This window comes from Osmerus eperlanus, chromosome 11, assembly GCF_963692335.1.
Source record: "Osmerus eperlanus chromosome 11, fOsmEpe2.1, whole genome shotgun sequence".
Classification (NCBI taxonomy): Eukaryota; Metazoa; Chordata; class Actinopteri; order Osmeriformes; family Osmeridae; genus Osmerus; species Osmerus eperlanus.
In genome coordinates, this window is record NC_085028.1 from 18,452,783 (window position 1) to 18,474,708 (window position 21,926).

The 21,926-nt window shown below is 44.5% G+C and overlaps 1 protein-coding gene across 2 annotated transcripts; it reads right to left on the minus strand.

Moving 5' to 3' along the window:
• Positions 1-1,512: 1,512 nt before the first annotated feature.
• gal3st2 (galactose-3-O-sulfotransferase 2) lies at positions 1,513-13,501 on the minus strand. 2 transcript variants are annotated; one of them, XM_062472865.1, is made up of 5 exons: positions 13,170-13,500; positions 6,284-6,394; positions 5,287-5,944; positions 1,768-2,651; positions 1,513-1,735 (listed from the first exon to the last, which is right to left on the minus strand). In XM_062472865.1, coding segments are annotated over exons 1-5 (1,728 nt in total). In that variant the 5' UTR covers positions 13,244-13,500; the 3' UTR covers positions 1,513-1,734. The 2 variants fall into 2 exon arrangements, with proteins under 2 accessions (XP_062328849.1, XP_062328851.1); XM_062472867.1 differs by lacking the exon at positions 6,284-6,394 and having other exon boundaries at positions 1,513-2,651; positions 13,170-13,501.
• Between the last annotated feature and the right edge of the window lie 8,425 nt (positions 13,502-21,926).

Sequence of the window (21,926 nt, forward strand, 5' to 3'; positions counted from 1 at the left end):
CTTGTAGCACAAGAGGGCGCCACTGTGTCATAATTGCTGATCAGAAAAGCTTTGAATGCAATGACAAGGACACTACTGGTTTACATACGAATGACACCCTCAGAAGGAATTCAGATAAGCTGGCAGAAATACCAGGAATAGTTTGACGGGAACTTGATTCAGCCAATGAGAGGGCATGATCACCCAACTATAACATTGCTTATACAAGTGCAACAGTGATAAGACTGTAGGTGTTGATGTGGGATATACTGGTGGTTTTATTACTTGTGAAGCACCAAAAGTAGTATTGGTAGAAAGCCTTCATATGTCTTACCTGCTGCTATGAGAGGTCACAACAAAGAGGCACTTTGTTTAGCATTTCAAACATACATTCATACATTGTAAAGCTGCAATAGGTTGTGTAAAAAAAGACAAGGAGGAAGGGCTCACTTGGCCGAAGGCTATTGGCAGGGACAGGATTGCTGGAACATAATTGGTTGGCAAGTAGTGGGGCGCCCAAAAATGTGATTAGTCTTAGTGACACTGAGCTATCTGTGTTGTTAAACAACTCTGAGGGTCTCATCAACTTAAAAGGTGTTCATAGAGAACAAAACGTTTCTTTTTTTTCAAACAAAACATTAACTATTATATCTATAATTGTAAAACTGCTTATAGCAGGGTGTCAATGAACAAGATACAAACACAATTAAACAAATTATTATTTTTATTTTTTACTATTTGTAGTTTTCCTTTAGGAGGTCCTACCTGAGGGAAGTCCAGTCATTTTGTTAGTTTTCTTAAGTTCGGACCAGGCATAAAATGACTGACAGTGTATCATGTTATCCAACAGTTGTAAGATAGGTTTTTAGTTTCTTGTCTGTGGTTTGTTGTTTAGTTTTTTGTTCCATAAAGTGAGTTTACTGAATAAGCCAGGCTTAGTCCGACTCATTTCCAGTTCATTCGGTTCCATAAAGCCAGCTCAACGTAGTTTGAACTCAGTTACTATGGCAACGTATGCTGAAAAACTAACCTGGTCTGGGGCAGGCTTACTATCAGGCTTAGACCGTGTTGTTGCTTAACCAGACGTTCCTGTAAAACTGTCCCAACGTGAAAATTATAATTCACCAGACTTTCTGGCATAATGTACATTTATAGAAAATCTAGTTACATTTATGAAAAGTTTTATGCATTAAATTCAAGATTCAGATTCAAGAGTCAAGATTTGTATTTGTCACATACATGATTATACATGGTACAATATACAGTGAAAGGTGTTGTTGTACCTGAAACCACTTAAATAAAATAGAATAAAAGGAGACAATGCTGAACAATGATTTCAGAATGAATCAAACCTGCAAAAAAACTACCTCGTTGTTGACCACAGGCCCCACCCTAGACTGTCCTCCTATTGACCTCGCTCCAGGCCCCACCCTAGACTGTCCTCCTATTGACCTCGCTCCAGGCCCCACCCTAGACTGTCCTTCTATTGACCTCACTCCAGGCCCCACCCTAGACTGTCCTCCTATTGACCTCGCTCCAGACCCCACCCTAGACTGTCCTCCTATTGACCTCGCTCCAGGCCCCACCCTAGACTGTCCTCCTATTGACCTCACTCCAGGCCCCACCCTAGACTGTCCTCCTATTGACCTCACTCCAGGCCCCACCCTAGACTGTCCTCCTATTGACCTCACTCCAGGCCCCACCCTAGACTGTCCTCCTATTGACCTCACTCCAGGCCCCACCCTAGACTGTCCTCCTATTGACCTCACTCCAGGCCCCACCCTACACTAGGCTTCCTTTGCCTTTCCTGGACCTGATTGGTTCATCCTGGCCTGATGCTTTGAGGCAGCCATCCTGGCAGCTTGTACGTGCTTGGCCGCTAGCTCTGGGAACTGCTTGGTGTACAGAGCCTTCGTGTACATCAGTTCTGGAGTGATGAGCTTCTGGCAGAAAGTTCTGTCAGGGCCGTCCAAACCCGGGTTCAAGTTGTAACCTTGGATAACGGCTGCGCCATATTGGAATGGCTTCAGCTCGGTATCTTTGACCTGTGAAGGGTCAACTGCCCCACCCTCTTTGAGGCAGGTTCTTGTCAGCTGGGCGCGTCGCTCCTGCAACTGAGCCACCTCTCGCTTCATCTCCTTCCGACCCACCAAAATGTCCACTCTTCTCCAGAAGGTGGCGTTAAAGTGCAGGTAAACACGCCAGTCGAGGGCGTTCCAGGTTCGGATCTTGTCAGCAGTGAGTGACGAGAGAGTGCGGCGTGAGCCTTGATTGCGGCTGTTAAGTCTGAAGGAGACCACATCATCCAGCGACCAGCAGAGGGCGTATTTGAGCAGGATCATTGACTCATCAAAGTACTCGGATATAAGAATGAGTTGGAAATCATGCTGAATTGCAGTTATCACATTGGAAGCCATTTTCACCAAGCCAGGGTCATCTGCAGCGATGTTGTTGTCAAAACCAAAGTCGTAAGACAGGAGGTTGCGTGCATAGTGGTTGCCGGGTAGAGACATGTTGAAATGACTTGAACCGTTGCCCAGGAAGTCATCAAGATCTTTACTCTTGACAAACGCTGGGCTGCTTTTGTAGTACATGAAGACTGACTCCATCATGTCGACAGGATTCCTCAGTATAGAGAAGTAGAATGAGTCTTCAGGCATAACCTTCCTCACCTGAGAGAAATGTAACAGGAAGGGTCAACACAACAGTAGTTATAGTGTAGATCGTAATAATTCCACATACGTTTACTTTTGGGTTGACCATTGCTATTGGAACAATGTTTACAGATGTGTTACCTCTATAGATGTGTTACCTTTTACATTTACATTTAGTCATTTAGCAGACGCCTTACAGTAAGTACAGGGACATTCCCCCGAGGCAAGTAGGGTGAAGTGCCTTGCCCAAGGACACAACGTCATTTTGCACTGCCGGGAATCGAACTGGCAACCTTCAGATTACTAGCCTGATTCCCTAAGCGCTCAGCCACCTGACTCCGAGATGTGGGAGCCAGTTACCTCTACAGATGTGTTACCTCTACAGATGTGTTACCTCTACAGATGTGTTACATCTACAGATGTGTTACCTCTACAGATGTGTTACCTCTACAGATGTGTTACCTCTACAGACATGGAATCTGCTGCCGGTTCACAGCAACACACCGTAACATGCTTTTTGTCTGGGCACTGGTGTACCTCATTCAGCCTCTAGGGGGAGTAAGCTTCATCCCTGTTGTCATGGGAACATGGACAGGATGGCCGGGTGGAAAACCTGATTGTGTTTGTGTTTTTTTACTGAGTTTTTTTATATTCGCAAAACTTTTGGCCTCGTTTTGAGACCATATCAACCATTCCAATTCCAAAATGTTTATGGGTTTTTCAAAATACAAAAGCAAGGTCAGTAATGATGAGATTCACTTTTTGTCATATTTTCTGAAATAAACTTCACATCCTAATAGCAACCAATACATCTAAAGCTTTGACAGTAAAATTAAAGGATTGTTATAAACATGACCAATCATTTTGAATGGATTGAACTGAATGATTGGTCGGCATTTGGACCGAATGTGTACCGCAAAGTACCCCAACATAATGTATTGTACCATATACCCCCCCCCCAAAAAAACAAAAAAAAACAACCTGAAACTCAAAAAAAATTGAAGCCGTAAAAAAAAAAGTTTTGAATCTGAAAACATTAAATGTGAAACTGTGAAAATCTAAAAGTGAAAATTAATAATTTATTCAAAATAATTCCAGACTTTAATCGAAATTTTATTCAACTTGAAAAAAAAAATGGTAAACGTATTTTTTCTTTTAATTCATGGTTTTATTTTTCACGTTTTTGACCAAAACGTACATTTTAAATGTCAAACTTTAGTTTTTCAACTAAAGATTTTTTTTCTTCAAATTAACAAAACATTTTGCCCTGATTTAGCTCCATAAACATCTCGTTTCATTTTTATGCCGATGACACACAACTATCTGCCTTTGAAACCCAATGATTCTGTTCAACCTCTCTTAAACTGCTTTGCGGATATAAAAAAGTGGCTTTCAAGTAACTTTCTCCAACTGAACGATGAAAAGACTGAAGTGATTATTTTTGGTCCTGCTGGCTCTAGAGCTAGTCTTGTTAATAGGATTAGTAATGTTTTCCCTAATGTCAGCTCTCATGTTAAGAATCTTGGGTTAATTTTTGACTCAGACCTTGGGTTAGTTAAGCAGATAAACTCAGTTGTGAAAAATAGTTTCTATCAGTTACGACTGATTTATAAGGTTAAATCTGCATTGTCTTTTAAAGACCTTGAAACTGTTATTCATGCTTTTATCACCTCACGTTTAGATTATTGTAATTCCCTTTATGATAGTCCCCCCCAGTCCTCAATTGCCCGTCTTCAGATGGTGCAGAATGCTGCTGCCAGAATTTTATCGTCCACTAGGAAGTTTGACCACATTACCCCAGTCTTGATCTCTTTGCACTGGCTTCCTGTCCAGTTTAGAATACTTTTTAAAATGTTACTGTTTGTTTTTAAAGCTCTTAGTGGACAGGCCCCTTCATATATCTCGGACCTCTTAAAATTGCATGCACCCATTAGGTCACTGAGGTCTGCAGACAAGCTATTTTTGTATATTCCTCGATCACGCTGTATACGCACAGGTGATAGAGCCTTTGCGGTTGCTGGTCCTAAGCTGTGGAATCAGCTTCCCCTGTCTATTAGGCAGGCTCCCTCATTGTCTGCTTTTAAATCCAGACTTAAGACTCACATATGTACTGGCGTTTCCCACTGCCTCTTGAGTTGTGATATTACTTGTTTTGCTGTTGTTGACTTTTGTATTTTGACTGTTTTGTATTTTGTTTTTACTATGTATTTTATAGTGTTTTAAATGTATTTGTATTATTATTTTGTGCTTTTGTTCGGCACCTCGGTCAGCCTTGCTGTGTTAAGAGTGTGCTTTATAAATAAAATGTACTTACTTACTTACCATACCTGTACGTAACTAATCAAACTGTAATGTTCCCCAACATAGTGCAATGTACCATGCCTGTACGTAACTAATCATACTGTCACGTTCCCCAACGTAACATTGCTTTCTGCAACTTATTGTAACGTGCCCCAACATAGTAGTGTGCTGTAACATACTGTAACTTATTGCAAAATAACATACTATATTGTAAGGTACTGTAACATACCCAAACGTAACAGTGTACTGTACCGTAACGTAGTGTATTGCAGTGAACCCTAACCATACCGTGCCACAAATGGTCTGCATTTTCAATGTAAAACATCTGCACATTATCCATGACAGGACTCACCTCTGGTATATTCAACCTCAGGTGGTTACACATGATGTGGAACTTCTTCTTACTCCTGCTCTGCTCACCCTCCACGAAGTAGGACGCAAACAGGTTAGGGTAGAACAGTTGGCTGTGCATGTTATACGGAAGGGCAAAGGTCAGATTCTGGCTGTCGCCATACCGATACAGAATGTTGAGAATGGTGCTGCTGGCAGTTTTGTGTGTCTTCAGGAAGAAGATGTGCTTCTTTGGCCTACATGTTCTGACCTCTGCTATATTCTGGGGGAATCCCGGGAATGAATCCTGACTCTTGCTATGGAGACTAGGGGGGCGTGACTGGGCAGGGCTGTTAGGACTACCCAACTCATTGGCCAAATCCAAACTCTGAACAATGGCGTGTAACTGGACTCTGCGTGTATTTGTCTTGGACTTTAGGATTCTGGTGACAAGTTCATCAAGTCCTCTCGGCAAGGAAGGATTTGAAGATGAGAAGAGTTCTTCTTGGTGCTTTCTTACTTCCTGCCTCGGCTCAGCATCTTGTGACCTCTGACCTCTCCTCCCTCCTCTCCTCTCTCCTCGCTCCTCTGGCGTCTCTGTGCTGGGACGTGTGTGTGCTGAGTGTAAGGGAAGGGCTCTCTGGATCATGCTGAACTGCACATCCATCAGCTTGTCATTCCTGGAACCAAACACATACCACACCTGTCAATCAAATTGTCCTGAAACATGATCAGGCACTTATTTATAATGTCTCCTAATGAAAAAAGTAATGTAGAATGTTTCTATTTTATTATGTGTCATTTTATTGTCATTTATCAGTGCTCTTGTAGTAGCCACCTACTTTTGTCCATGGTGTGATTTGGGATACATGTTTTTAAACAATGGAATGGTGTTTCTTCACCACTGCTGGAGACAGAGTAGATGATTTGAACCCAGGATCTCTTGCTCTACCACTGCGTTATATTCATACTCAGTCTATGACCTAACAAAACTTTAATGTGACATGATAATGTGATACCTGCACTGGAAGACGACTCCCAGGATCTGTGTGGCTGTAAGAAGCACCATGAGGACCATCATCAGCCTCAATAGGTTACCCAGGTGACTCTGCAGCAAGACCATCCACCGCCTGCAGGGGGCAGGCAAGGACCAGCAGGAATTACAACCTACACTAGTTGAAGAAGAACCAAATAAAAAGTGTACGCAATCCAAGGCCCCACCCTCTGCTCCTTGGCTTGAAGCAAAGACCCCAATAGATTTTGGTGGTTTTGCATGTCTGTTTTTGCCCCCTGGCTTGTTCCGGTGATTTTACTGTATTTATTCGAGTCAAAATATAATGTTTTTTATGTTGTGGAACACGGAGTGTGCAGCATGTGTGTGTTTTTAGCTGAGACATTACTAACCCTAACCCTGGCAGCTCTCTAGCTCACTCTGCTGATCGCCCGGCCCACAAACACTGCACAATGTACGTTGCTCGTTTACTGTTGTGTTAACATTGATCAAAGATGGCGCCGATGATGGACCTCGGCAGGACGGTGCGCCTTGTTTTGTCTTGTCAGTTAATTCAGTGTTCTGCTAGGATTTTCGGAGTTCTCTAACAAGAGACAAACTTCTAAACATCAACTCCTGTGGATTTATTTCCAACTTTTCTGCTCCCAGCGGCAGAATTAGTGGGCATTCTTGTCAAAGCCGCGCTAGGCTTTGCTCAAGCAGCGAAACGCCGCCCAAAGGGGAAAACGTGCGGGAAACATCTAGATTAAGGTAATGCAGCAAAAACAACAATATCATAAGTCAACATCAGACCCTTTCATGGGTCCAGTGGAACAACCGTGAAGTGAGGCGAGGCGTCTCAAGGGCAAAGGATAAGAGAGCCTCCAACACTGCTGGTACACTCTACAGGACACACACATACCAGCCACAGGACACACACATACAGGACACACACACACCAGCCACAGGACACACACACTACAATACACACATGCTACACACAAACTACACACATGACATACAGGGCCCTATCTTGCACAAGCGCAATTGACTTTGTACACCGACGCATGTATCATTCCTTTTTTGCACTCGACGCACAGCAGACTTTTCCCTCCACAGACGCACGTCGGTAAATTAGGGAATGACCTTGCGCTCCCGGGGGCGGTTCAGCGAAAAAAGGAGGCGTGTTCCGGCGCAAACGTTCCCTGGTGCCATTTTGCAGTTTCAGAAAACAATTCTGCCACAGACCAGGAAAAACGTAGTCTAAAGTCAGTGGCGCGTTATTCAGATGCTATTTTAAAGGCGCATGCTTGGCCCGTGAGCACTGCTGGCAAGGCCAGTGTCTTCTTCCTGCGAAGCTGCGTTACATTGTTTTGATTTATTGTATGGCTGTTACATTTCTTTCATGTCAAAGATTAAAAAGAAAAGAAATCTCTATGTATGTGAACGATTGTGGCAATTCGGAGTCAGGTGGCTGACCGGTTAGGGAATAGGGCTAGTAATCTGAAGGTTGCCAGTTCGATTCCCGGCCATGCAAAATGACGTTGTGTCCTTGGGCAAGGCACATCACCCTACTTGCCTCGGGGGAATGTCCCTGTACTTACTGTAAGTCGCTCTGGATAAGAGCGTCTGCTAAATGACTAAATGTAAATTTCCTCCCATGCCTGTTTAACCGCTAATTTGGGTGGGTTTCTTCTCCCATCGCCATACAATGTCACTTCTCTATTTTTTACAGCCCTGACAAGAACGTCGGTGTCTTCGGCTGTGAACCGCTCCAGAGGGGTATTCCAGGTAGCGGGTTTAACAAACTCTGAGCCTAACCCTGAACTCTGAGTTGAGTTACTCTAAAATGGGAAACTCCGAAAAACTCGTTTCCAGATAAGCTGATTTGAATTTATTAACTCAACTCTGAGTACGTCAACTCTGAGTTAAGCTCGGGCATGAGAACTATTAAAAGCCTACATCAATGGAGCTCCGATACTAAGATCCACCATGGCACCTGGGGACAAAAAACGTCAATCTGAGCACATATTCTGGAAAAAAGCAACACGGCTGTAGCAGCGTATACAATTGGCGTGGGAGACAAACTGCCAAGTCAATGCATACATTTGAATGTAATAGCCAGTCCAAACATTGAACATTTAACCCCACTGTCCGTTAATATGGGAGTCAGATGGCTGAGCGGTGAGGGAGTCGGGCTAGTAATCTGAAGGTTGCCAGTTCGATTCCCGGCTGTGTCAATTGACGTTGTGTCCTTGGGCAAGGCACTTCACCCTAGTTGCTTCGGGGGGAATGTCCCTGTACTTACTGTATGTCGCTCTGGATAAGAGCGTCTGCTAAATGACTAAATGTGAATGTAATATTACAGGAGAAAAAGTGGTGGACTTAAATAAATGAAATAGCATGTTCAATGTTATATTAAATATGAAAACGTACTACGAACAGGTAAGACATATTTTGCTTAGGCTATACGCTTGTGATTGTAACCTCGACGTCACCTTGATTTTAATCATATTCGACATAATACAAAGTAAATATCAATTGGTGCATATTTGAACTTGTAGTAGCAGTTTCCCCCAACAGAATGCTTTTCATCAAAGGATGATGATGATGATTAAGATGACGAAGAGACCGACTGCTGCCGCAGAAATGGATGCAGAGAATGATGTATGGTAGCTACTGGTAATTCTCTCCCCATGTACTTTTATTTACAGGCTTGCATGACCCACATGTGACATGACATGTGACATTACACATACATGACACATGTATGTGTAAGTGTGTGTTCTGAGGTCTAAAAGAGTAGATTTGAGTACATGAAAGGTGTGAATATGACCTTTTTTATATTATTTACTTGGTCAATGTAAATGTCACTATTCATGTATGTATGATGTATTATGTATTTTAGTTAAGATCAGCCTGCCCAGGGACTACGGGGAAAAATTGCTCTTGAGCTAAAACCTGGTAGGCCTACTATGCATCTCTCCTCTTGAGGTTAATGTTTATTGTACGCTGTCCCTGTTTCTTAAAAAAAAAATGATTTAATTCATTTGCAATAGGATTAAATGATCATATTATTTAACATTACTTTGACCATTCTTGCTCTGATTTAACCCATAGAGTCAAATAACTGTAATTCCATTGGTATTGGCATTATTTGGTTAGTGTTAATACACTGTTAGTACATCTTCTTTCAAACCATAGGGGAATTAGTTTTGGTTGTTTGGTCAATATTGATCCCCTACAATCTTGAAATAGATTTTCTGAAACACCAGTTACAGGACGGTACATGGTCACAGGTGAATCATGTAAATTATAGGAACAATAGCCGATAAACATACTCATTGTTAGATTTCTATTTGTAGGCAATGAAGAAGACCAAATAAAATTTCAATTATTTGTCTTTATTGGGTGTGCTCAAGCCTTCGGCGAGAGCACAACCTTTGTTCTCACATATATACTAGAGAGGGTACAATTTCTGGGGAAATTGTAGGGTGTGCTTGCTTGCTCGGTTGCACAGGGGTCCGTTTTTGAATGACATTTTTACAACTGATATTTCTGTAGGCTATATTTTATATAAAAATGCATACTTATTATTTATAAAGATTACATAGATTTAAAAGAATTTTTTTTTGCTGCTCATTTACAACTGAAAATACGAGTGAAGTGTAGAATGAAATAGATCTTCTCATTTCCCCTGCAAAAGGCATCCTCATTGAATCAAAACGAATAAATTTGGCAGACCAGTGTAAAAATTGACCTAATCTCTATGACGTAAACGTCCTTTTAAGTTTTTCCCTTCTCGTGATATTTTAAGGCATTTAGCCTACTCATATTGCATTCATTCATGAATAAATAACCCCCTTTGAAGATTATTCTACGACGTTACCGGCAGTAGAAGATTGAATCGCGATTCAAACAGTACCATCTTCTAACTGAAGATATGCACCCCAAAACGTAAATAAACTTGACATTTATTTAGTGGAAAATCGCTTTCATAAAAAGCTCACTGGTAGCGATCATTGTCAGTAACAACGCAACATGCGATATAGCCCTGTGTGGAGAAGCTGCCCCGGTAAATTGTACTACTACGGTACAGTACTAGACTACTGCTGTGTTCGTCTTGGTAGCGATTGCGTTGGTTGAATTGGATTTAACGTTCCGTTGTACGGTTTAAACTGAAATTAATTATTTTCATGAACAGATTGACAACGTTTAGGCTGTGGCAATGAAGTTCAGGTTAGTAGTTAGATAGACTTTTGATTTAAGTAAGGGGAGTGCCGAACATGTTCTGTCGCCGTTTGACTTCCTAAACAGCTGTGTAGTGTAGATGTTTTTGTAGTGTGTCTCACGTAAGCTACAGCGTTGCAGTGAGCTACACTGGTTTGAAACCACAGGTAATGGTAATTTCACCAACAAATCGTTTACTAATGTCAGAATAAACCCTACAACGAAAATGTATATGTGAGGAATGTTTATTTTAACGATTGAAAACAGATAACGCTACATCATAGACCACTGTAGTATATGTGTTGCCCGGGCAACACAGGCTAATGTCATGATGCTAATACTTCAGTGAAATAGTAGACTACTGTTTCCGAAAGTAGATGTACTTCCTTAATAATATCAGCTTATACTGTACATTACACATGACAATTGTGTGTCATATCACAAAGTAAAATGAGTAAATAGTTATCAACCTGGCCTCTTTGCTTGTGGCGTTTCTGCAGCTGAAAGTTTAAGTCACGAGAAGGGAAAACTTAAAAGGACGTTTAAGTCATAGAGATTAGGTCAATTTTTACACCGGTCTGCCAAATGTATTCGTTTTGATTCAGATATGAGGCTGCCTCTTGCAGGGGAAATGAGAAGATATCATATTTCATTCTACACTTCACTCGTATTTTGAGTTGTAGGCTAAATGAGCAGCAAAAAAAAGATGCTTTTAAATCTATGTCATCTTTATAAATCTCTCTCTCCACCTTCAAGAAAAGGCTCAAGACGCACTTGTTCCGGGAGTACAACGGTACTTAGGAATGGTTCGCTTGACCCGATGTTAGTTTCCTCAAGGATCACAATGATCTTGCTTAGAGACTTGTTGCTCTTGTGGTTAGTGGTAACTGACTTAAATTTTTGTACTCGCTGTGATATATTGTTTTATTGTTGCTTGCTTTTTTTCCACAGGTACACTTGCACTTATAGCAGTTCATGTTGTTTAATTGTAACTTGTTTAACTACATGCTCTTATGGTTCTTCCCTTTGGCACTTATTTTGGTTGTTCACAATGTGTGCTTCATGTTTTGGCTACTCGCAATGTTTTGTGGCTATCTCGTTGTTATGATCAGTGACCTATGCACTTTGTAAAGCTCTCTCTTGGAAGTCGCTTTGGATAAAAGCGTCTGCTAAATGAATAAATGTAAATAAATAATAAGTAGGCCCTATGCATTTTTATATAAAATATACAGAAATATCAGTTGTAAAAATGTCATTAAAAAACGGACCCCTGTGCAACCGACGCAAGCAAGCACACCCTACAATTTCCCCAGAAATTGTACCCTCTCTAGTTGTTGCTTGCTTTTTCCACAGGTACACTTGCACTTATAGCGGTTCATGTTGTTTAATTGTAACTTGTTTAACTACATGCTCTTATGGTTCTTCCCTTTGGCACTTACTTTTGTTGTTCACAATGTGTGCTTCATGTTTTGGCTACTCGCAATGTTTTGTGGCTATCTTGTTGTTATGATCAGTGACCTATGCACTTTGTAAAGCTCTCTCTTGGAAGTCGCTTTGGATAAAAGCGTCTGCTAAATGAATAAATGTAAATGTAATAATATAATTGCTGCTTGCCTCAAAAATCTAGCGACAATCCGTCAACTGCTCTCCAATCAGGGCCAAGTTCTCAATTTCCAGGTCTCAGCTGCCAACACAAGCTTCCAGAGCTGCCTCAGTATAATTGTATCTATATAGGGTTACAGTCGGTGTTTGCCGTTAGATTTACCTTTTGCATTTAGGCTACATGTTATTCATAGGAAACGCTTTTATCCAAACTACATGTAGCAATTGGGCTACAACAGAAAATCAACAAAAAAAGAGCATAGTTTTAACCACAGTCTAACAGTATCTGACAGAGGTCAGAGTCAAGGAACGGTCTGTATTTACCAGGCACGGCGCAACGATTCACTTCATCTACTCTAGTGCTGTTGTTATCTGTAACAGTATAGGTGAAACCAAGCCGAGAATGCTGACACCGCGTCCTTGTGGAAAGAGGTTGGACAGATATATAGTTTCATGTGTTGTAGCCCGTGGGTAAGGCATCGTGTGGAACAGGCTTGAAAGTTTTTCTGTCTTTGCATTAGTTGTTTTAGCCTACCCTTTTCATCACGCGCTTAAGTCTGAATATATTTATGGAAAATCACATTAATAAATAAACACGTGTTTTTTCAGGAATGTTTCAAATAGTATGAGGCACTGTAAGTAGGCTAGCTGCTCCGATATAGACTTTTCTTTTTCAATATTCGTGTAGAACATTTGTTTGAAAAAGACTGTAAATGGTTTGGGTTGTTCAGGTAGGCCTACTTGTGTCATTGTCATTGCCAAGGAAATACCGCTATTATCTGCTGCACTGCCACCAAGTTTGCATTCCTACCGTGTCCAGTCTGTTTGTATTTCAACGTAAATACCCACGTCTTTAACAAGTACATTCTTTCAAAGGCAAACATTTCGTAGAGTATTACCGTTAAATCTGCTCGTGAGCATAGCTACCGGAATGGATTAGGTTATTTCTTTGTCGCCTTTCATGGAAAAGCATCCATCGGGTACAACCGAAACACCAACAGTTTCCAGTCTTTTTGGACGTATTAACACACTAACACACAATAGGCAGCACAGCCCCAAATCAAGACCATGTCTGTACTTACGAAGGGCACGGCAGGGACGACGCCTGGGAGAACACTGCTTGCTTCATGGGTGATTTATTTGGTGAGGGGGGCATCTTGTCTATGGTTAAAGTCTCTAAACTCCGCAACAAACTCCGTCCCGAGTCAGTCTTCGTGTCTCCCGTTCTTCACAGTGCCCTATCCCCGATGTCTCTCTCTTTCTCTCTCTTCCTCTTGCTAGCAACTCCACCCGCTATGTCGTTATGAGATCGACTTTCAGCCAGAACAGGCTCAGGCAATCAGAGAAATAGAGAGATGGAGAGAGATGGAAAGAGAGAAAGAGGGAGAGAGATGGAAAGAGAGTGAGAGAGAGAGAGAGAGAGAGAGAGAGAGAGAGAGAGAGAGAGAGAGAGAGAGAGAGAGAGAGAGAAAGAGAGAGAGAGAGAGAAAGAGGGGTGGGTGACGGAGAATGAAAATAAGAACAAAGATTGCTGCTGTCGCCAGCAGGACCTGGAGGTGAACACGTAGCGCTGCTCACAGGGGGAAAGGATTTGCACTTCACTCAGTCTTCAGGCTTTAATAACTTAAATATAAATGTGTTCGTTGATATTACTACTTTCCAGTCAAGCCGTATGTTAAGATGTAATGTAATGAGCATTTTTTTGCCATGAATCATTTTTGCTACAGACGTTCAACTAATCATAGGCACTGAGGCGATAGATCCGCACGGTTGGCGCCCGCGCCGCAATCTCACTCCTTTCTCACCACAGTGTAAGATCACCCTACGCCAGTTTATACACATCTATTATCTACAGCCTGTAGCGCAAATAATATAACATCAGCATTCGATTCATGTGATAAACACACCTAACAGCTAAAGCCTAATTACACGTTTGTTATAGGCCTAATGGTACGTTTTTCATGGAAAGAATGTCTCCTACAGCCTCAACATTTTTGATCTTTAAAAAGTTTCCAGTTTCCCTTCTGAAGGGGAGGTGCCAGAATATTTCCTAAATTTGACCTCAGGCCTCAGCCTGCTTTAACAACTCAAGAGTCAGGTGAGAGGAGAGTGGGTGAGTGAGAGAGGGGCAGGTGAGAGGAGAGGGGATGAGAGAGGGGCAGGTGAGAGGAGAGGGGGTGACAGAGGGGCAGGTGAGAGGAAAGGGGGTGAGAGAGGGGCAGGTGAGAGGAGAGGGGATGAAAGAGGGGCAGGTGAGAGGAGGTGAGAGAGGGGCAGGTGAGAGGAGAGGGGATGAGAGAGGGGCAGGTGAGAGGAGAGGGGATGAGAGAGGGGCAGGTGAGAGGAGAGGGGGTGAGAGAGGGGCAGGTGAGAGGAGAGGGGGTGAGAGAGGGGCAGGTGAGAGGAGAGGGGGTGAGAGAGGGGCAGGTGAGAGGAGAGGGGGTGAGAGAGGGGCAGGTGAGAGGAGAGGGGATGAGAGAGGGGCAGGTGTGAGGAGAGGGGGTGAGAGAGGGGCAGGTGAGAGGAGAGGGATGAGAGAGGGGGTGAGAAAGGGGCAGGTGAGAGGAGAGGGGACGAGGCGTAGAAGCCCAGACGCTGAAAGCTTCTCTCAGATCAGAATTGGGCTGTTTTTAGTAATAGATGTGTGTGTGGAGGGTGTGTGCGTGGGGGGAAGGGGTGTTTGTGTGTGTGGAGGTTGTGCGTGTGTGCGGAGGGCAGGGCCGGCCCAAGCCTTTATGGGGCCTTAAGCAGAATTTATTTGGGGGCCCTTTGGCGTCGCCAATTGTTATTATTTTTTCTTAATTACTGTATTTCTTCGATTAAACTTCAATTTATTACACATTGTTCATTTTTGGTGCGTCGTTTATTCGAGGGTGGCGTTTATTTGAGGGCAACGTTTAATTGAAGAAATACGGTATTCTAGGATAGCTGCGTGAACATGCTAACGTGTTAGTTCGCTACATTAAATGTTTTTAGACAGTTTGAACAGTACCGTCTTCTAAATCACCGATTAAGCAACGAGTAAATGTCAATGTTAGTTAGACTAGCTAGCTCTATCTCATCTGCTTTTTATTAAGGCTGATTTGCAAGGAATGCAAGAACAGCTAGATAGCGAAAACACCTAGACTACCTACTATAGCCTGTAAACTAGTTTAGCTTGCTAACGCAAGAGCACCTGCTTCTCCAGTTCTTTCAATAGATAATCTAGACAGGCGTTAGCAATAGGCTAGACTGCTATTAGTTTTTATGGCTATTTTTTCGTAAGCTTCCCTTCTAATGCCAACTAACAGCTAGTCTCTAGCTAGCTAGAGTAATTTGCTAAGTAAAGTATGTTGATGTGATATTTGAAACGTATCTAGCTAACAGTGGACCCCTAGTGCAACACAAGAGAATGCTCATTAAAATGACATGCTGCTACTAGGTATTTCAGGACATGCTGCTCCTACCGTATTTCTGGGGCGGCGTTTATTACACAATGTTCATTTTTGGTGCGGCGTTTAAACGAAGAAACACGGTACATTAAACTGTAATTTCATGTGCTCTTGGGGGCCCTCTGGTGGCCACGGGGGCCCTAAGCAGCCGCTTAGTTCGCTTATGCCTTGGGCCGGCCCTGGCGGAGGGTGTGTGTGAGTGTGTGGAGGGTGTGTGGGGTGGTTGGAGCTTGTTTTGCCAGTAAAAGCCTCCTTTGTCGGATGGAACTAGAGGTAAAACGAGCCTGCAGCAGGCCCACTGGACTGGGCTGAATGTTGCATGGTACACCCCCACCCCCACACACTCACCCCCACACACACACACACACACCACACAAACCTTACACACCCCCACACACTCACCCCCACACACACACACCACACACACACACCTTACACCCCCCACACACACACACACCACACACACCTTACACACCCCCACCCCACCCCACACACACACCCCCACCCCCACACACACACTCACCCCCACACACACACACACACACACACACACACACACACCACACAAACCTTACACACCCCCACACACACACACTTGACTGGGCTGAATGTGGCATGGTACACCCGCACTCCCACACACACCACACACACTTTACACACCCCCCTCCACACACACGCTTACCACACCCTCCACACTCGTACCCCCCCACACACACACACATACACTCTCCACACACAGGCTCAGATGGACTCATCTTCTCTCTTTCATCATCTCTTTCTCCTTTGTTTCACCTCATGGGTAATACTTTTTAGCTAATTGCTCTGTTCCTCTCTCTCTTCCTGTCTTTCTCCTTCCCTCCCCCTCTCTGTCACAGCCAGTTATATAGACATCTTGGATAAGGTCAGATTTTCAGACTGTCAAAGTGAGTTGCGCTCTAATTGGATTCCTACACTCTCAGGATTAGATATTCATTACTCTGTGTCCATTGTGCCACAGAGACAGTTCCCTGTAAGAAAGAGCCTACTTTAGTTCCCCAGCTAGCAAACCTGAGCTGACACGCTAAGGTGTATCTAGATATGTATGCAGATGTTTGGCCAACACTTGAAGACTTCATGAAAAGGAGTGTGTGTCAGGTGCCATCAGACTCACCCTTGAGAGGACATAACTACTGCATGCATTCACAGACCACACTCACATGCTCACATTATCTCTTCTTCCTCCTCCTCCCCTCCCCCTCCTTTCTGCCTTCCTCCTCCTCCTCCTCCCCCTCCTCTCTGCCTTGCCTTCCTCCTCCTCCTCCCAGTGTCTGGTGTGTGTGTGTTCACAGCTCCGCCCATCTCTTAGACTGGAGAACACATGCTTCCTCTTAGAGCCCATTGCAGTGGGCATGGAAAAAAGAGGGAACAGACATTAAGAGTTGGTGTGTAAGGATACACACACACACTTCAAAACTGCACATAGTAGAGTGTACACCATTTCCCAGCTATGTGTGAAATAACACAAACGCACACAGCACACAGACAGACTGGGAAAGGAGTATGGAACTCTAGACAGCTCATACTCGTGTGAAAAGAGGTGAATTTCAGAATAGCAATGTGAGAGGTGCCTACAATGAAGCCAGGGAACTGAGTCAGGGGAGAGGAGGAGAGGGGGAGGAGAGATGGAGGAGAGGGGGAGGAGAGGAGAGGAGGAGAAGGGGAGGAGAGATGAAGGAGAGAGGGGGAGGAGAGAGGGAGGAGAGGGGGAGGAAAGGGAGAAGAGAGGGAGAGGAGGAGAAGGGGAGGAGAGAGGGAGAAGAGGAGAGGGGGAGGAGAGATGAAGGAGAGAGGGGGAGGAGAGAGGGAGGAGAGGGGGAGAAGAGGAGAGGGGGAGGAGAGTGGGATGAGAGGGGGAGGAGAGAGGGAAGACAGGGGGAGGAGAGAGGGAGGATAGGGGGAGAAGAGAGGGAGGAGAGGTGAGGGGGAGGAGATGGGGAGAAGAGAGGGAGAGGAGGAGAGGGGGAGAAGAGAGGGAGAGGAGGAGAGGGGAAGGAGAGAGGGAGGAGAGGAGACTGGAAGGAGGGAGGGGGCAGGGGAGAGGGGGTCAGGGAGCCAGGGAGGAAAGGGGAGAGAGGGAATAGAGGGGTGAGAAAGGATACTGGGGACCGGGGGAAAGAAGGATGACCGGGGGAAAGAAGGATGAGAGGGGAGAGAAGGAGCAGGGAAGAGGTGTACGGGGAGAAGAGGAGCGAGGAAGAGACAGACACATAAATGTGCATGTACACACACACATATACACGCACACACACATTCCTAATCACCCGCTGTAGTCTTTTGTAATCACACTGCCTTCTGTGTGTATGTCTGCTCCTCTTGTGTATGTCTGCTCCTCGTGTTTATGTCTGCTCCTCTTGTGTATGTCTGCTCCTCTTGTGTATGTCTGCTCCTCGTGTTTGTCGGTTAGTCCTGTCTTGATGTGTGTGTTCCTGTGTTCCTGTGTTCCTGATTTGTTGCCTGTGTTTTCCCCCAGTTTGGAACCATTTACGTTAGTTGGCAAATTGTGTATCTTTGAGTTAATAAACCTAAGCTCCTTTGAGTCTGCCTGCTGTCTCTTGCTGTAAACGCGTGTAAATCTTTTGGCCTATTTATTTCAAAACTCATTCAAACAATGTGGCTTTGCAAGAGTGACATTGTGTGGAAAGCGACATTCTATGACAACACGGAATAACAGAAAATTAACCTTTTACTGTTTCTGTTGCCTAAGCATAAAATAACAAAAAACACTGATGTGCCATCAGAACCAATCCAAAAACCGTGGTTAAAAAACCAAGGTATCAAACTGTGGGCTAACTGTATTCTTGCATCCCTAAAACACAAACACTCATTGTTACGAGTTAGCATTAATAGTCTCTGAATGATGGGTCTGTTTGTGTAAGTGTGTGTAGTTAACAAGTCAGGATGCATTAATGTAATAAATTAATGAAAAAACGTTTATCTAAAGTGAAATATAAATATAGCAAAGTAACAGTTTCCAGACAGTACAAACAAGACAATGCTTTGGTATGATTCACTTTGTGTAGAGGTATGTTTGATGTGTAATCAGAATCAGAAAGGGTTTTAATCGCCATGAAAGTTTGCACAGACAAGGAATTTCCTTTGGCAGGAAGGTGCCATATTCAACATATAGGAATCTTAAATATTAAATATGTGGTCTAACTATAGACTGGTTAGACTGGTTGCACTATCTGTAATTTTGCACTATTGCACTCACTGTACTCCACCTAGGTTAGAATAGGCTATAGGGTTGTAATAGGTTTTATGTGTATTTAGGGTTAGTATAGTGTATTATTTATTGTTATCTGTATATTTAGGAAGTTTTAGTATTTAGGGTTAATATAGTGTATTATTTATTGTTATCTGTATATTTAGGAAGTTTTACTTATTTAAGCTTAGCATAGATGTAAATTATGTTCTGTGTACTTATTTGTTATGTTATGTCATGCCAGTTGCTTGCGTTGTCTTGTCAAGAATTTCGGTGCCCAGTCTGACCTTGTGTTGTTCTGTGTACCTGACAATAAAATACTTGAACTTGACTGTAGTGTGACTGTGTAGTGTGAGAAATAGTGTTATTTAGACAAGGAACTTGGAGGCATTTGGTTGTGAAAACTATTTGGGCTCATTCTGTCCTCTACTTCTGTAATGCAGCAGCTTGTAGCTCTGGGAACTGCTTGGTGTACAGAGCCTTCGTGTACATCAGTTCTGGAGTGATGAGCTTCTGGAAGAAAGTTCTGTCAGGGCCGTCCAAACCCGGGTTCAAGTTGTAACCTTGGATAACGGCTGCGCCATATTGGAATGGCTTCAGCTCGGTATCTTTGACCTGTGAAGGGTCAACTGCCCCACCCTCTTTGAGGCAGGTTCTTGTCAGCTGGGCGCGTCGCTCCTGCAACTGAGCCACCTCTCGCTTCATCTCCTTCCGACCCACCAAAATGTCCACTCTTCTCCAGAAGGTGGCGTTAAAGTGCAGGTAAACACGCCAGTCGAGGGCGTTCCAGGTTCGGATCTTGTCAGCAGTGAGTGACGAGAGAGTGCGGCGTGAGCCTTGATTGCGGCTGTTAAGTCTGAAGGAGACCACATCATCCAGCGACCAGCAGAGGGCGTATTTGAGCAGGATCATTGACTCATCAAAGTACTCAGTTAAAATAGATAGGTGGAAATCATGCCGAATTGCAGTTATCACATTGGAAGCCATTTTCACCAAGCCAGGGTCATCTGCAGCGATGTGGTTGTCAAAACCAAAGTCGTAAGACAGGAGGTTGCGTGCGTAGTGGTTGTGGTCAAGAGAAGGGTTGTAATGACGGCAACAATCATTCAGGAAGTCCTCAAGATTGGAACTTTTGTAGGACGCTTGGCTGAAGAGTAAATGAGCAGCAACAAGTGTATGCTTTTTAATCTATGCAATCTTCATAAATAATAAGTGTGCATTATTAAAAAAATACTATTGAATTGAGAGAGAGAGGGAGGGAGACGGAGAGAGAGGGACAGAGAGGGAGAAGGGGTAGACAGAGAGAAAGGGAAAGGGGGCAGATAGAATGAAAAGATGATAAAAAGGATAACAGTGGGGAGACCAGCAGTACCAACCGCACCCTCCCTCCGTCTACACCCCCTCTCAATCTACCCCTCCCCCTCTCACTCTACCCCCCCCTCTCACTCTACCCCCCCCTCCCTCACTCACTCTACCTCCCCCTCTCACACTCAATCTACCCCCCCCTCTACCTCCCCCTCCCCCTCTCCCTCTACCCCCCCCTCACTCTTCCCCCCTCTCACTCTACCCCCCCTCTCACTCTACCCACCCTCCCTCTACCCCACCCTCCCTCCCTCCCTCTACCCCACCCACCCTCCCTCTACCCCACCCACCCTCCCTCTACCCCACCCTCCCTCCCTCTACCCCACCCTCCCTCTACCCCACCCTCCCTCCCTCTACCCCACCCACCCTCTCTCCCTCTACCCCACCCTCCCTCCCTCTACCCCACCCTCCCTCTACCCCACCCTCCCTCCCTCTACCCCTCCCTCCCTCTACCCCACCCTCCCTCTACCCCACCCTCCCTCCCTCTACCCCCACTATCACTCTACCTCCTCCCTCTACCCCTAGCCTGGCTCTGCCCTCCTACGTACTTCCGCTCAATTAAAATTTTTGCTTCTGTACTAGGTCTGGGCATGAGGTACGTAAGTAAGTATGTCTCCGGTTAATTTTCTACCTGTCCAATCAGCGAACAGAGGGAGTGGCTGAGAATGATGACGAAGATGTCGTGCGCTAGTTTGTGTTGCAGTTCCGTAATGGCTGCGGAGAAAGATGCGAGCGAAGCCATTCGGTCCGTTGTGGTAACGCTGCCGAATATCCAGAAGTTAAAGCCGGAGCAAGAACAATCTTTGATCCCCACGGGGTTCGTTTGATTTTCCAGCTAGCTCCGTTAGTCGTGAAGGAGTTGGCGAAGGCGAACGCTAGCGATTGGTTATGGCAGATCCAGAGTGGCTCTGGGCAGATCCAATAGTTTTAAACTTCAACAGAGTACCCGCCTTCAAGGAAGTTAACGCTTGTCGATGGAGCGAGCCCAGACTCTCTGTACAAATGAAATGTACGAGAGTCTGGTTAGGACCAGGCTACTCTACCCCTCCCTCCCTCCACCCCACCCTCCCTCCCTCTACCCCCCCTCTCACTCTACCCCCCTTCCCTCCCTCACTCTACCTACCCCCCTCTACCCCCCCTCTCACTCTACCTCCCCAACTCTACCTCCTCCCTCCCTCTACCTCCCCTCCTCCCTCCCTCTACCTCCCCCCTCACTCTACCTTCCCCCCTCCCTCCCTCCCTCTACCCCCCCTCTCACTCTACCTCCCCAACTCTACCTCCTCCCTCTACCTCCCCCCCTCCCTCACTCTACCTCCCCCCCCTCCCTCCCTCTTTCTACCTCCCCCTCCACTCCTCTACCCACCTTTATCCCCCCACCCACACCTCTCCCCTCGTCTACTACAAAACTAATGAAATGGGCTCAGCACAACTCAGTACCTCCTGTACTCCTCTGATCCTCTCCTCTTCCTCTTCATCACATGTCCCCTGACTCATTGATCTCATTCAGTATTGTACTGTAGGGGGGAGCAGTGCCTACACATTAACCCTCGTGCTGCCTTCGGGTCACATGACCCAAAGGTTCATAACGAACCATCGTTGTGTTTACCCAATTTTACCCAATACAAAAACAAATTAAAATAATTTTCTTTTAACCTTTGCAATGTGGGGGGTCTGAGACAGCCTAGCTGTTAAAAGAAAATGCTTCACTTTGTCTTTGTATGCGGTAAATCTGTCGCAATACGACGGTGGGTCACAATGACTGATGGGTCAGAATGACCCGAAGATAACACAAGGGTTAAATACAC

Bases quoted from the DNA above. Each gene is read 5' to 3' on its own strand.
- gal3st2 (XM_062472865.1), bottom strand. From the start codon at position 13,243: ATGCCCCCCTCACCAAATAAATCACCCATGAAGCAAGCAGTGTTCTCC. The intron at 6,395-13,169 runs GTAAGTACAGAC...TGCCCCCTGCAG, and splicing joins TCGTCCCTGCCGTGCCCTTC to GCGGTGGATGGTCTTGCTGC. The intron at 2,652-5,286 runs GTGAGTCCTGTC...CATTTCTCTCAG, and splicing joins TGAGGTTGAATATACCAGAG to GTGAGGAAGGTTATGCCTGA.